Raw genomic sequence first — 15179 nt, forward strand, 5'->3', positions numbered from 1 at the left:
CCGGTGTGAGGGGATACCTCATTGTAGTTTTGATTTGCATTTCTCTAATGATTAGTGATGTTGAGCATTCTTTCATGTGTTTGTTGATAATCTGTATATCATCTTTGGAGAAATGTCTGCTTAGGTCCTCTGCCCTTCTTTTCATTTGGTTTTTGTTTTTTTGATATTGAGCTACATATGCTGCTTGTAAATTTTAGAGATTAATCCTTTGTTAGTTGCTTCATTTTTAAATATTTTCTCCCATTCTGAGGGTTGTCTTTCGTCTTGTTTATGGTTTCCTTTGCTGTGCAAAAGCTTTTAAGTTTCATTAGCTCCCATTTGTTTATTTTTGTTTTTATTGCCATTTCTCTAGGAGGTGGGTCATAAAGGATCTTTCTGTGATTTATGTCATAGAGTGTTCTGCCTATGTTTTCCTCTAAGAGTTTGATAGTTTCTAGCCTTACATTTAGGTCTTTAACCCATTTTGAGCTTATTTTTGTGTATGATGTTAGGGAATGTTCTAATTTCATTCTTTTACACATAGCTGTCCAGTTTTCCCACCACCACTTATTGAAGAGGCTGTCTTTTCTCCTTTGTATATTCTTGCCTCCTTCATCAAGGATAAGGTGACCATATGTGCATGGGTTTATCTCTGCGCTTTCTGTCCTGATCTACTAATCTATATTTCTGTTTTTGTGCCAGTACCATATTGTCTTGATTACTGTAGCTTTGTACTATAGTCTGAAGTCCAGGAGCGTGATTCCTTCAGCTCCATTTTTCTTTCTCAATATTGCTTAGACTATTCGGGGTCTTTTGTGTTTCCATATGAATTGTGAAATTTTTTGTTCTAGTTCTGTGAAAAATGCCATTGGTAGTTTGATAGGGAATGCATTGACTCTGTGGATTGCTTTGGGTAGTAGAGTCATTTTCACAATGTTGATTCTTCCAATCCAAGAACATGCTATATCTCTCCATATGTTTATCATCTTTAATTTCTTTCATCAGTGTCTAATAGTTTTCTGCATACAGGTCTTTTGTCTCCTTAGGTAGTTGTATTCCTAGGTATTTTATTCTTTTCGTTGCAGTGGTAAATGGGAGTGTTTCCTTTCCTTCTCTTTCAGATTTTTCATCATTAGTGTATAGGAATGCAAGAGATTTCTGTGCATTAATTTGTCTCCTGCTACTTTACCAAATTCATTAATTAGCTCTAGTAGTTTTCTGGTAGCGTCTTTAGGATTCTCTATGTATAGTATCATGTCATCTGCAAACAGAGACAGCTTTACTTCTTCTTTTCCAATTTGGATTCCTTGTATTGCTTCTTCTTCTCTGATTAATGTGGCTAAAACTTCCAAAACTATGTTGAGTAATAGTGGTGAGAGTGGGCAACCTCATCTTATTCCTGATCTTAGTGGAAATGGTTTCAGTTTTTCACCATTGAGAATGCTGTTGACTGTGGGTTTATCATATATGGCCTTTATTATGTTGAGGGAAGTTCCCTCTATGCCTCCTTTCTGGAGGGTTTTTATCATAAATTGGTGTTTTATCAAAAGCTTTTTCTGCATCTATTGAGATGATCATATGGTTTTTCTCCTTCAGTTTGTTAATATGCTGGATCACATTGATTGATTTGCGTATATTGAAGAATCCTGTAATCCTGGGATAAACCCCACTTGATCATGATGTATGATCCTTTTAATATGTTTTTGGATTCTATTTGCTAATATTTTATTGAGGATTTTGGCATCTATGTTCATCGCTGATATTGGCTTGTAGTTTTCTTTCTTTGTGACATCTTTGTGTGGTTTTCTTATCAGGGTGATGGTGGCCTCATAGAATGAGTTTGGGAGTGTTCTTCCCTCTACTATATTTTGGAAGAGTTTGATAAGGATAGGTGTTAGCTCGTCTCTAAATGATAGAATTCACCTGAGAAGACATCTGGTCCTGGGCTTTTTTTTGTTGGAAGATTTTTAATCACAGTCTCAATTTCAGTGCTTGCGATTGGTCTGTTTATATTTTCTATTTCTTCAGTCTCAGAAGATGTGCTTTTCTAAGAATTTGTCCTTTTCTTCTAGGTTGTCCATTTTATTAGCGTATTGTTGTTTGTAGTAATCTCTCATGATCCTTTGTGTTTCTGCAGTGTCAGTTGTTACTTCTTTTTCATTTCTAATTCTATTGATTTGAGGCTTCTCCCTTTTTTTCTTGATGAGTCTGACTAATGGTTTATCAATTTTGTTTATCTTTTCAAAGAACCAGCTTTTAGTTTTTTGATATTTGCTCTTGTTTCCTTCATTTCTTTTTCATTTATTTCTCATCTGATCTTTATGATTTCTTTCCTTCTGCTGACTTTGGGGGTTTTTTGTTCTTCTTTCTCTCATCTCTTTAGGTGTAAGGTAAGGTTTTTTATTTGAGATGTTTCTTGTTTCTTGAGGTAGGATTCTATTGCTATAAAGTTCCCTCTTACAACTGCTTTTGCTGCATCCGAAAAGTTTTGGGTCATTGTGTTTTCACTGTCATTTGTGTCTAGGTATTTTTTTTTTCCTCTTTGATTTCTTCAGTGATCTCTTGGTTATTAATTAGTGTATTGTTTAGCCTCCACGTGTTTGTATATTTTACAGATTTTTCTGCAGTAGATATCTAGTCTCATAGTGTTGTGGTTGGAAAAGATACATGATAGAATTTCACTTTTCCTAAATTTACCCAGACTTGGTTGGTGACCCAAGATATGATCTATCCTGGAGAATGTTCCATGAGCACTTCAGAAGAAAGTGTGTTCTGTTGTTTTTGGATGGAATGTCCTATAAATATCAATTAAGTCCATCTTGTTTACTGTATCATTTAAAGTTTGTGTTTCCTTTTTTATTTTCATTTTGGATGATCTGTCAGTTGGTGATAGTGGGGTCTTAAAGTCCCCTACTGTGACTTTGCTATTGCCAATTTCCCCTTTTATGGCTGTCAGCATTTGCCTTATGTATTGAAGTCCTCCTATTTTGGCTGCATAAATATTTACAATTGTTATATCTTCTTCTTGGATTGATCCCTTGATAATCGTGTAGTGTCCTTCTTTGTCTCTTGTACTAGTCTTTATTTTAAATTCTATTTTTTCTGATATCAGAATTGCTACTCCAGCTTTCTTTTGCTTTCCATTTGCATGGAATATCTTTTTACATCCCCTCACTTTCAGTCTGTATGTGTCCCTAGGTCTGAAGTGGATCTCTTGTAGACAGCATATATATGGGTCTTGTTTTTGTATCCATTCAGCCAGTCTATGTCTTTTGGTATGAGCATTTAATCCATTTACATTTAAGGTAATTATCAATATGTATATTCCTATTACTATTTCTTAGTTGTTTGGGGTTTGTTATTGTAAGTTTTTTTCTCCTCTTGTGGTTCCTGCCTAGAGAAGTTCCTTTAGCATTTGTTGTAAAGCTGGTTTGGTGGTGCTGAATTCTCTTAGCTTTTGCTTGTCTGTACAGTTTTAATTTCTCCTTCAAACCTGAATGAAATCCTTGGTGGATAGAGTAATCTTGGTTGTAGGTTTTTCCTTTTCACCACTTTAAATATGTCCTTCCACTCCCTTTTGGTTTGCAGAGTTTCTGCTAAAAGGTCATCTGTTAACCTTATGGGGATTCCCTTGTATGTTATTTGTTGTTTTTCCCTTGCTGGTTTTAATATTTTTTTTTTGTATTTAATTTTTGACAGTTTGATTAATATGTGTCTTGGCGTGTTTCTCCTTGTATTTATCCTGTATGGGAGTCTCTGTGCTTCCTGGACTTGATTAACTATTTCCTTTTCCATATTAGGGAAGTTTTCAACTATAATCTCTTCAAATATTTTCTCAGTGCCTTTCTTTTTCTCTTCTTCTTCTGGGACCCCTATAATTCGAATGTTGGTGTGTTTAATGTGTCCCAGTGGTCTCTGACACTGTCCTCAATTCTTTTAATTCTTTTTTCTTTATTCAGCTCTGCAGTAGTTATTTCCACTATTTTATCTTCCAGGTCTCTTATCCGTTCTTCTGCCTCAGTTATTCTGCTGTTGATTCCTTCTAGAGAATTTTTAATTTCATTTATTGTGTTGTTCATCACTGTTTGTTTGCTCTTTAATTATTCTAGGTCCTTATTAAACATTTCTTGTATTTTCTCTATTCTATTTCCAAGATTTTGGAACATCTTTACTATCATTACTCTGAATTCTTTTTCAGGTAGACTGCCTATTTTCTCTTCATTTGTTTGGTCTGGTGGTTTTTACCTTGCTCCTTCATCTTCTATGTGTTTCTCTGTCTTCTCATTCTGCTTCACTTACTGTTTTGGGGGTCTCCTTTTCGCAGGCTGCAGGTTCGTAGTTCCTGTTGTTTTTGGTTTGTGCCCCTAGTGGCTAAGGTTAGTTTAGTGGGTTGTGTAGGCTTCCTGGTGGAGGGGAGTTGTGCCTGTGTTTTGGTGGACGAGGCTGGATCTTGTCTTTCTGGTGGGCAGGACCACGTCCAGTGGTGTCTTTTGGGGCGTCTTTGACCTTATTATGAAGTTAGGCAGCCTCCCTGCTAATGGGTGGGGTTTTGTTACTGTCCTGTTAGTTGTTTGGCATAGGATGTCCAGCACTGTAGCTTGCTGGTTGTTGAGTGGAGCTGTGTCTTCACATTGAGATGGAGATCTCTGGGAGAGCTTTCGCCGTTTGATATTACGTGGAGCCGGGAGGTCTCTGGTGGACCAGTGTCCTGAAGTTGGCTCTCTCACCTCAGAGGCAGAGGCCTGACACCTGACCGGAGCACCAAGACCCTGTCTGCCACATGGCTCAGAAGAAAGGGGAGGAAAAGAAAGAAAGAAAGAAAAGTAATAAAATAAAGTAAAGTTATTGATATAAAAAATTATTAAAAATTTAAAAGTAATAAAAAAAGAAAAATAAATAAAGAATGAAAGAAAGAAGTGAGCAACCAGACCAAAAAACAAATCCACCAATGATAACAAGTGCTAAAAACTATACTAAAAGAAAAAAAAAAAAATGGACAGACCGAGCCCTAGGACAAATGGTAAAAACAAAGCTATGCAGACAGAATTACACAAAGAATCATACACATGCACACTCACTAAGAGAAAAAGGAAAAAAAAATATATATATACCATTGCTCCCAAATTCTACCACTTCTATTTTGGGATGATTCATTATCTATTCAGGTATTCCAAAGATACAGGGTACATCAAGTTGATTGTGAAGATTTAATCCCCTGCTCCTGAGGCTGCTCGGAGAGATTTCCCTTTCTCCTGTTTGTTCGAACAGCTCCCAGGGTTCAGCTTTGGATTGGCCCCGCCTCTGCATGTAGGTAGCCTGAGGGCATCTGTTCTTCGCTCAGGGCAAGGTTAAAGGAGTAGCTGGTTAGGGGGCTCTGGCTCACTCAGGCTGGGGCGTGGGAGAGTATGGATGCGGGGCAAGCCTGCAACGGCAGAGGCCGGCGTGACATTGCACCAGCCTGAGGCGTGACGTGTGTTCTCCCGGGGAAGTTGTCCCTGGATCCCGGGACCCTGGCAGTGGCGGGCTGCACAGGCTCCTTGGCGGGGAGGTGTGGAGAGTGGCCTGTGCTTGCACACAGGATTCTTGGTGGCTGCAGCAGCAGTGTTAGCGTCTCATGCCCGTCTCTGGGGTCCACGCTGATAGCCGCAGCTCCCGCCCATCTCTGGAGCTCGTTTAGGCGATGCTCTGAATCCCCTCTACTTACACACCCTGAAACAATGGTCTCTTGCCCCTTTGGAAGCTCCAGACTTTTTCCTGGATTCCCTCCCGGCTAGCTGTGGTGCACTAACCCCTTCAGGCTGTGTTCACGCAGCCAACCCCAGTCCTCTCCGGGTGCTCTGACCGAAGCCCGAGCCTCAGCTCCCTGCCCCGCCCGCCCCGGCGGGTGAGCAGACAAGCCTCTCAGGCTGGTGAGTGCTGGTCGGCACCGATCCTCTGTGCGGGAATCGCTCCACTTTGCCCTCTGCACCCCTGTTGCTGCGCTCTCCTCTGTGGCTCCGAAGCTCCCCGCCTCTGCCACCCGCAGTCTCCGCCCGTGAAGAGCCTTCCTAGCGTGTGGAAACTTCTCCTCCTTCACAACTCCCTCCCAGAGGTGCAGGTTCTGTCCCTATTCTTTTGTCTCTGTTTTTTCTTTTTTCCTTTTGCCCTACCCAAGTACATGGGGAGTTTCTTTCCGTTTGGGAGGTCTGAGGTCTTCTGCCAGTGTTCAGTAGGTGTTCCATAGGAGCTGTTCCACATGTAGATGTATTTCTGATGTATTTGTTGGGGGGGAAGGTGATCTCTACATCTTACTCTTCTGCCATCTTGAAGGTCTCCCAATGTCTTTGTTTTTTATATCAGGGCACCATAAACTGAATTAATACATTCTTTATTCTGTATTCAAAAAATTAAAATAATAGATTTCCTCATTTTATGAGCTTAAATCACTGTAATTATATCACTTACAATTTTGTTGCTGTGTATCTATTACATAAAATTTAATATACTACATATATGGGATTTTCGTAGCTATCCACAAATGAAACATTACTTGCCAAAGGTTATTTTTATATAAAGGGGGTAAAATTTATTGTTGAAAACTAATTTTGTATATATCTAGGTTATATTTATTTTTTGATCATAGGAAGTATTCTGTTTTAATACTTAATAATAATGCCTCCACATTTAAGTTTTAAATATCAGTTGACATTATTAGATAAATTGATCGATGGAAATTAGTAAGGGATATTTGATGAAACACGCTGTGCTTTGGTGAAATAGTATGTAGGATATGTGGTCTTTTCTTTGTTGAGGTTATACTGAGGTCATATTTACTTAAGTAACCCTTTCTATCCCATTCAGGGTTATATTACTCTTTTCTCTTTTTCTGATTTGGACTCAAAGATATAAATGAATGTGAAGTCCTTATTGAATTTGTTACAATATTGCTTCTGTTTTATGTTTTGGTTTTTTGGCTGTGAGGTATGTGGGATCTTAATTGCATACCAGGGATTGAACCTGCACCCCCTGCATAGGAAGACAAAGTCTTAACTTTCAATAAAGACTTTAAAAAAAAAAAAAATGGTCCACATCAAAAAAATCTTAAAAATGAAAAATAAATGAATGTGAGAGTTATTCTTGTTACTTTACATATATATGTATTTCTTTAATATGTTAGCTTGTATATATGTATATAAACATTTATATGCATGCACTTTATAAATAATATATTCAATGCATAAAATATATAATATCTATTTGTTAGAACAGAAAATACTTTCCATCTTGCATGTTAGCATGGGCTGAGTGTTTACAATGAAATGAAATGAATGAAATTATTTTCACTGGGCTTATCATGAGATTGAAAACACATACAAACAGAATACATATTCAGCAGCAGTAGGAATCTTGTCTTTGGCTTAAGCTTCTTTGATCTAAAATACACAGCCTGCCTGGTAGTTCTGGAGTCCTGATTAATGGGTCCATCATGGGCCATTTTACCAGAGGAGTGAGGAATCTTTCTTGAAATAATTTGCTTTAAGCAAATAGAGAATGGAAGCACTCAAGTTTGCTTCGAGAAAAATGGCTGACAGATGAATGTGAGCTGTGGTTTTTGCTGTTATATGGTATCTGCTCCTCAGATTCATCTGGCCTATCCTCAAATTGAGACATATGAAGACAAAGTGTTTGATAAAACTAAAGGGACTCTTTAGACACAAGCAAACACACAGCATAAGACATCCATCAGGAACCCTGGGCAACATTACATTGGCACTGATGTAATGAAGTCTGTTTTCCTTTTACCCAATAATTGTCTTTATCGCCACACTCTGGTGTTCAGCTTTTTTTCCCTACCCCTGAAAATTTATAAAGAGAAATCTCATAAGTAAAAGTATTTATAAACTATGTAATAATTACTGTGGTGTCTGTGTAATGTGAAGCGTTTTTTTTCAGGCACATTTTTCTTTTTGATCTAATATATGTGTTTGCTTTTAGGTTTCCTCAAGAACTGAACATGGGAAAAATAAGTGCTGAAATTATGTGGACCCTTTTTGCTCAGGATATGAAAGATGCACTAGAAGGTAGGTACAAATATTTAAACTTATTAAGAGCATACGTTTTAGTTAAATTTTGATTTTGTGTTCTTGATTTTAAATGTAAGGAACTGTTGCATCAAAACATCGATCACTGTGATCAGTTTAGTTCTGAAACTGATTTCCACATTGTGGAAAGATAAAGATCACAAAGTATTTAAAAGCCCTGAAGAAATGCATTTTAAATCAAATGGTCTAAGTTGCAGGATAATAGTGAGTATTTCATATGTAGGACAAAGTTTAGATGCAGGAATACTTTATGGCATAAATACTTACGGCGTAAATCAGACCATATTGAGAGGGTAGATGAGTAATATTAGTTCAGATATTTGTCTACGTAGACTTAGAAATGGTATCCGATGGCTGGGCAGGTTAAAATACGGCCAAAGCTGGTGCAAAGACAATGGCAGGGCTCTTTACCAGAAACTCCACTTCCAATATACTCAAATCATAGAATGTAAAGCATGGGAAATGCAGCTCTCAGTTGAAAAACTATAAATTTCTTTGAGCACTCACCTTGTGTTTAGAGTTGGAGTAGTATGTTTAACCAGCCTAGGGTTCCTGCTCTCTAGGAATTTAAAACCTAGTAGAAAGTTTTCTTTGCACGTATTCACTATGTATTAAGCCCCTAGATGCTAAATGCCCAGACTGCACTCAGTATGGAAGATACAACAATGAACAGGACAGCTATGGTCCCTGCCCTCAACAAGATTATGCAGGACAGCTGCAAATATGTAGACGGTCGCAACGTGGGGGTGGTCAGTGCTAAAGATGACGGGATATCTGGAGGTGAAGCTCCTAAGTCAGACTTAGGACAAGGGGGCAAGGCAGGTTTTCTAGAGGAACTTCCTCTGAAGAGGTGTTATCTTGACAAAGACCTGAAGTATAAGTAGGAGTTCACTTTGGGAAGAGTTGAGCAAGAAGCATCTCTGTCTTGTCCTGGTCAAGGACAAAGCATTAACAAGTAGAGTGAGCACAGGGTTCATCTGAGAAGAGAGCTCAGCTGGTCCTGTGAGCAACAGGTAGTAGGAAGTGAGGCTGGAGAAATTGTCAGGGACCAGCATGTGCTGCCTTGTGGGCCACGATGAGGAGTTTGACTCTCTGCTAAGAGAAACGACAGACCATAAAGGGATTTCACGAGGGACATGTCCTGTTCAGATTGGCAGCTTAGAACAGGCATTGGGACCGCAGAGTGGAAGATGACTGATTGAGTTTGTGCTCATTGTGCCACTATTTTTTTCTTAGTGTTGCTGAAATGTAAGCTTCTTGCTAGGGTACACAGAGGAAACATACAGTACTTTTCCTTATTTGAAAAAGAAGGTACACAATAGATTTTAATACTTGATTTTCTGGTAAAGTCTGGGTCTACCACCTAATTAGATAAATTAGGACTTATCCTTAAAATTATACCAGAACTTGCTCAGAGATGCAAACTCCTTATTCTGCAGTGAAGCGGTCCTTCTCCATTGTATTGATCAATCCTGCTTTCTCTACCTCTGCCTCCTACCAACCACAACCTTTTCATCAGCTCGTTTACTGCCTGGATTTCTTTTCCCACCGCTCTTCACAGGCAGCCATGTAGGGCTCAGGAGCTAAAGTCACCTCCATGAATAACCTTATCTTAATCCTGTGGATAGCAACTAATTACTATACTTTAGTTACTTGTTTACTCGGGCTTCTTATCTGTCTTCCTTGCCACAGTGCAAATTTTTTGCCTGTGATTTTTATCAACATATCTATATTGCCTAGAATGAAGCCTAGAAAATAGAAACTACTTGATAACTATGTGTTGTATCAGTAAAGACTTTACCAGTTAATCCCAACTCAGTGTAGTAGTAGAAAAAGCAGTAGAGACTTCTGTTTGTGATCCTTTTCTATGTGATCTTCGGAATATTTTAAGAGGTCAACACCTTCATGTTTCGTTGTCCTCACCTGTAAAATGAAAAGTTCACACTGGATCAGATCACACTGGGCAACGGGCAAGGAGCCGCTCCTGCCCGTGTTTCAGAGGAACTTGACTATTTGGGACCGTTCCACAGTGGCATTGCCTACCAGTGCACATTTCATTTGGACAGGGCCTCTATCTTTATTTATATAACATTTGTGCAACTATTAGATGTTTTATTTTATGTTACCTTTGCTTTAAAAAATAAGTAGTAATTTTAGACAACTTAGTATAATATTTATGTTAGGAAATGTAAATCTCAAAAAATATAATGTGTGTTTGAAACAACAGTGAAATTAGAAATGCTACATGTAAAGCACCATAACTTTGGTTGGATGTTTATTGATTAGAAGTTAATAATTTTGTGCAAAAGCAGTATCCCAAAATGCTGAGATTATTGTATTATTAAAAGTCACGTCCAAGATCAAGGGTAAGTCATTATTTTGTGATTATCTTAGGTTTTCTGGAGACAAGAATCCTTTCCTTAACACAAATTTTTAAATATTTTTTTAATTTATTATTTTATTTTTTTAATGGCAGCTGTATTGAGATATAATTCACATCCCATACAATTCACCTAAAGTGTCCAGTTCACTAGTTTGCACATTCACACCCATTTTCAGGAAGGCATAATGAGCATAGTAAGGGAGTAGTTTAGATTGCAGTTCCTGGTTTATGTATCTTCTACACCAGATGAGAAGGCTTCTGAGTGTAAAGATTGTATTTCTCATTTCTGTATTCACTGAACCTTAATAGAAGCTTAGTATGTGTTAGTTTACTTGAATCAAATTACAAATGGGACAACCTTATACAAAGAGCCTCGCAGACAAAGCCAGATACTTATGTTCAAACTAAACATTTCTAGTATTGCTAGTTGGGAGACAGCAAGAGACCTGAGTCTGGGAAACCCAGTTTCAGAAAGCTTTCTCACTTATGAGCTGTACCAGCTTGGGCAATTAATGTATAACATCTCCAAACTTTAGTTTTCCTTTCAGTAAAAAGGTGATAAGAGTTCCCAGCTTGGTGTGAGGATTACATGATACCTCAAATATACTATACTTCAAAATCACAGTGCTAATGGGAGGGGAGAGCATTATTATTATATAAATGGAGAAAGATCTGTGGAAGTCTCAAAACAGTCTCCTTTAGAGGTCATTTAAGGTTTAAAACTCCTAGGACAGTGTTTACAAATCCATGTTCATTTGTTCCCTATCTCTCCATCCTTCCCTTTCACCATTTCAATGTAATAGATGGCTTCATACTGTGACATTTTAAAAAATGTGACATGAATAATAATTGTTAAAGAAAATAAGGACTAGGAATACCTCACAGAATAGAGGGCATATACTTAAAAACATTCTTCTGGCAGGCTCTTTCGCATGTGATAGTAACGTTCTTACTCTCCCTATTTGCCTTATAGAATGTTGTTAAAATTAATTGACTGTGGAGGAGTGCTTCAGGCTATCGGCCTAGAAAGACCCTGTGTTGTTATATAATTTGGGCTACATAGTTTATCTTATGATTAAAGCACCTGAGCCCAAGTTGTAAGTAACCTCTGATGAAGTCAGGTCAACAGAGAAGCGAGTTAGAATTTATGGACTTAAGGCTTTTTGATGCAGCTTTTTGCTTTACCTCATGAACTCATCAGCTGCTACGAAAAGAATAATGTAATTTAAAAATAAAATAACTTTTTCCCCAACTTTACTCAGTCTGTATGAGCCATCTTATTTCGTTTTCATATTTGACATTAATCACCTTACAACGTTGATAAGCAGTATCAAACTTTGGTGATAACTTGCTGAATGAACCAGAATAAATTATTTTACAGATTTCACACAAAAGATGTACTTTCTGTGAAAAAGGTAGTTTAGGAAGAAAAAAGCCCTGATGACATATTTCATTTTATAGTGAAATAGAGTTGGTTTTGCAGAATTTTTTCTAAAGCAGTTATTCTAAGGACTTTTATAGTCTTTTGCCTGGCTGGTAAAAATACAGGTTTTGCAGTCAGTTAGATCTATGTGTGAGTTCAGGCTCCGCTACTTTCCATTAACTTGTTAGCTATGATCTTGGACAGTTTATTAAAGTAAGTCTCAGTTTCCATATTTTAAAATTAGGGACAAAAATACCTACCTTACAAGGTTATTTTAAGGAGAAAGGAAGAGAGATATGGGGGCAAGGAGCAGATAGTTTCCTAGTGCGTAATAAATACTCAAACATTAGCCATTATCACAATCTTCAGGATTCTAATTTAATAAACAAGAACTTTCAGATGATTTATAATACCACCCAAATGTCTAGATGCCTGTGACTGAAAGTTTTACTTGGCACTTGCAGTTGACGGCACACGTTTTACATGTCATCTCGGTATCCATAGAACTTGGTTGCCTGGCGATCAAGGCAATCCTGTTCAGGGCCCTGGTTGTGTAACATTATGTGGGTGTCTTCAAAGTCTCTATTAAAAGCAAACCCTGCTAGGCCCCAAGATAGCAGCCATTTGGCGGATCGGGTCCTCAAGCATTCAGGTGGTTTCTAGTTAATAATTCTGTAGAGCAGTGCTTGGGATTCTTTAAATACTACTTCTTAAATTGGAATCTGTGGCTGGGCTTTAAGTTATATTCTGAAATTGCGCCCACTTGTAAGGATGGGAGCGATGGGGAGAAGAGCGTCTCAAGCATTTGCCACATTCTCAGATGAATCTTTGAAGAGAAAAATAATTAAAAATCATTGAAAATAGATCAGTTAAAAATGACTGTTTTACTTAATTAACTTAGGCAGAGATGGAGTTAATTATGATATGCAAAATACAGTCACCTTTCACCTGGCCTTATTTAAAGTCTCCCAGATCAGAGCTCCTCAAACTTTAATGTGCACAGTAGTCCCCGGGAATCCTGTTAAAATGCAGATTCTGGTTGAGTAGACCTTTTTGGGGGCGGGGTAGGTGGTTCTCTCCAGTCCTAACAAAATCTGAGATGATGCCAGGCATCTGGTTCGTGCACCACACACTGAGTAGCAGCAAGGCTTTAACACTGGACAGTCTATCTTTTCATCACCAGTCTTTCTGGTCTGCTGCTTAGTTATCATGTGGATCCTCATCAATAGGTGAAAATTGTTAGACTGCCTTCGTAATCTTTCACTGTCTCACCGTCCTAATAAGCACAACTGTTGCCGTTAACTCTGCTCTCACCATTTCCATGCACTATCTTCTCTTGATGTATGAATTTGAGTATTTGCGTATTGAATATCTTTAGCATATCTTACTCTCTTACATTTATTTTTGGAGGCCTTCTCTCAAAGAAGTATAATTTTTTTATTGCCCTTCACCCACATACAGGTCTCAGGCCACCCTGTGCCTTTCAGAACATTGCCCTTGACCTTGTAGGCACAAAAACAATGAGAACACAAAGTCATGGTCACATCTTTCCTGGTCTCGCTGACCACTTTGGCTGTACGGAAAGAACTGAACTATTGACCCATGAACTTCTCTAGCCTCCCTTAGAATATTCTTGTCCTTAACATCTTTCTGGTCTGGCTCATACCCTCAAACTATTATTTGATACTTGTCACCTTTCTTGTCTTCCTATCAGTAATTTTCTGCTGATTTTTAAGTTTACTCTCACAAATCACTGGTTGTCAGTTTATCATGATCCTCATATTTTGGTAGAAAAGACTGGCTTCTGACTAATTTCTGCAATCAGTAAAACCTCCCTGGAAACGACTGATTTCTTTCGTCTCCTGTTTCCTCCTCTCAATCTTTCTTAACCTTATTGGAATGACAGAGATTAAAGCTATGCCTCTGTATTCTTCAGAGACTGTGGTTGGAGCCAAGATTGGGAGCACTCTGTAAAGGATCTCTCTGACCTCCGTTTCGTACAGTAGTGGTTCTCAACCTGTTTGGTGTCCTTCCCTGTTGCAACACTCCTCAGAGGTACAGCAATTCCCATAAATAACAGAGTTGTTGGTATTTCTCAACCAAGGAGAGATGACAGGTGGCTTTCCCTCATCCTGTTGAGAATCTTCAATATTACTCTTGTCCGGAAACAACTGTTGAATGACTCAAAGAAATAATACAATGCTCACTGATAAAATATTAGCTTTTAGTGGATAATGTCTTATACCTGAACAAATTCTATCCTGTATTTCATATGACTAATAAGTCATTTTCCTGTTCTGAAAGCTTTTTGCTAAGACTTAGGTACTTTGGCAATGGCTGCCAGAATGCCATAGAGACAGTTCAACACAACTTTAAAAGACACTTCTGCATTCCTGCTATTATAAAATGGCATTATAAACAGTACAGTCGCTTCAACTAAAATTTGGGAAATCGTGGTTGACTTCTCTTCTCTGCATCCTATTAGCACATCTGTACTAAAAGCTCTATATATGAAATTCTCTTCAGTAACTTTTCTTTCTATGATTCTTACTGCTGTTCTTGTTCAGACACGTCTTTCCTGCTTCTGCCTTCACTGATACGGGTCTTCCTTTGTAGACACCTCCTGGACCACTGGATAAGGTCCAGATATCTTAGCCTAGCTTACACCAGCTCCCTCTTCTCCTTTCTGTACCTGATTTCAGCCCTAGTGCTTAATACTTTGCTCCATACACATACTATATGCTCTACCTACATCCACCTGTTTAAAATTTCCCTGAAATCCTTACACAAGTTTATTCCCCAGGAGGTGTGCATGATGCCCCCCACCCCCGCCCAGGCTTTCTCCTACTTGCCATCCCCAGCAATGACTCATGCATTCTTCAAAGTCCAATTCAAATGTTACTTCTGTCAAGATTTCCCTGAGAAGTCCGTACTTCTTCCCTATTCTCCCATAATATTGAATACTTCCTATTGTACTATTTATGCTTGTGCTTTACTTCACAGATACATCATCCACCATGCCCTGAGCTCTCATTCATCTTTGTATGAATCTTCCTACTCTCCCTTTCTCTGACCCTTAATAAAAAATGTTAATGAATCAATGAATGCATGCATGAATATAAGCCTCTGTCTACAAACAGACAAAAGCAAAGATATACGTTCCGTTCCCGAACTCAAATTTCCAGTCACAATTTGGCACAAATCACGCAAACCAGTTACAATCACTCATATAAAGGAGAAATGTTTTCTAAGTATGTAGTCCCGATAATTATTTTTACCACATGTTGTGGTTGTAGCAGTTCTAGGAGGGTTT

At 38.2% G+C, this 15179-nt stretch overlaps 1 protein-coding gene across 2 annotated transcripts in view; it reads left to right on the plus strand.

Annotated features, from left to right (window-relative positions):
- UNC13C (unc-13 homolog C) overlaps positions 1-15179 on the plus strand; it is a 597834-nt gene that overhangs the window by 413850 nt on the left and 168805 nt on the right. For both annotated transcript variants that reach the window (XM_065872546.1, XM_065872547.1), the window contains one exon: positions 7954-8039. In XM_065872546.1, the coding sequence (XP_065728618.1) occupies positions 7954-8039 (86 nt within the window). The remainder of the gene's footprint in view (positions 1-7953; positions 8040-15179) is intronic.

The sequence above is a fragment of the Phocoena phocoena genome, chromosome 2 (genome assembly GCF_963924675.1).
Source record: "Phocoena phocoena chromosome 2, mPhoPho1.1, whole genome shotgun sequence".
Lineage (NCBI taxonomy): Eukaryota > Metazoa > Chordata > Mammalia > Artiodactyla > Phocoenidae > Phocoena > Phocoena phocoena.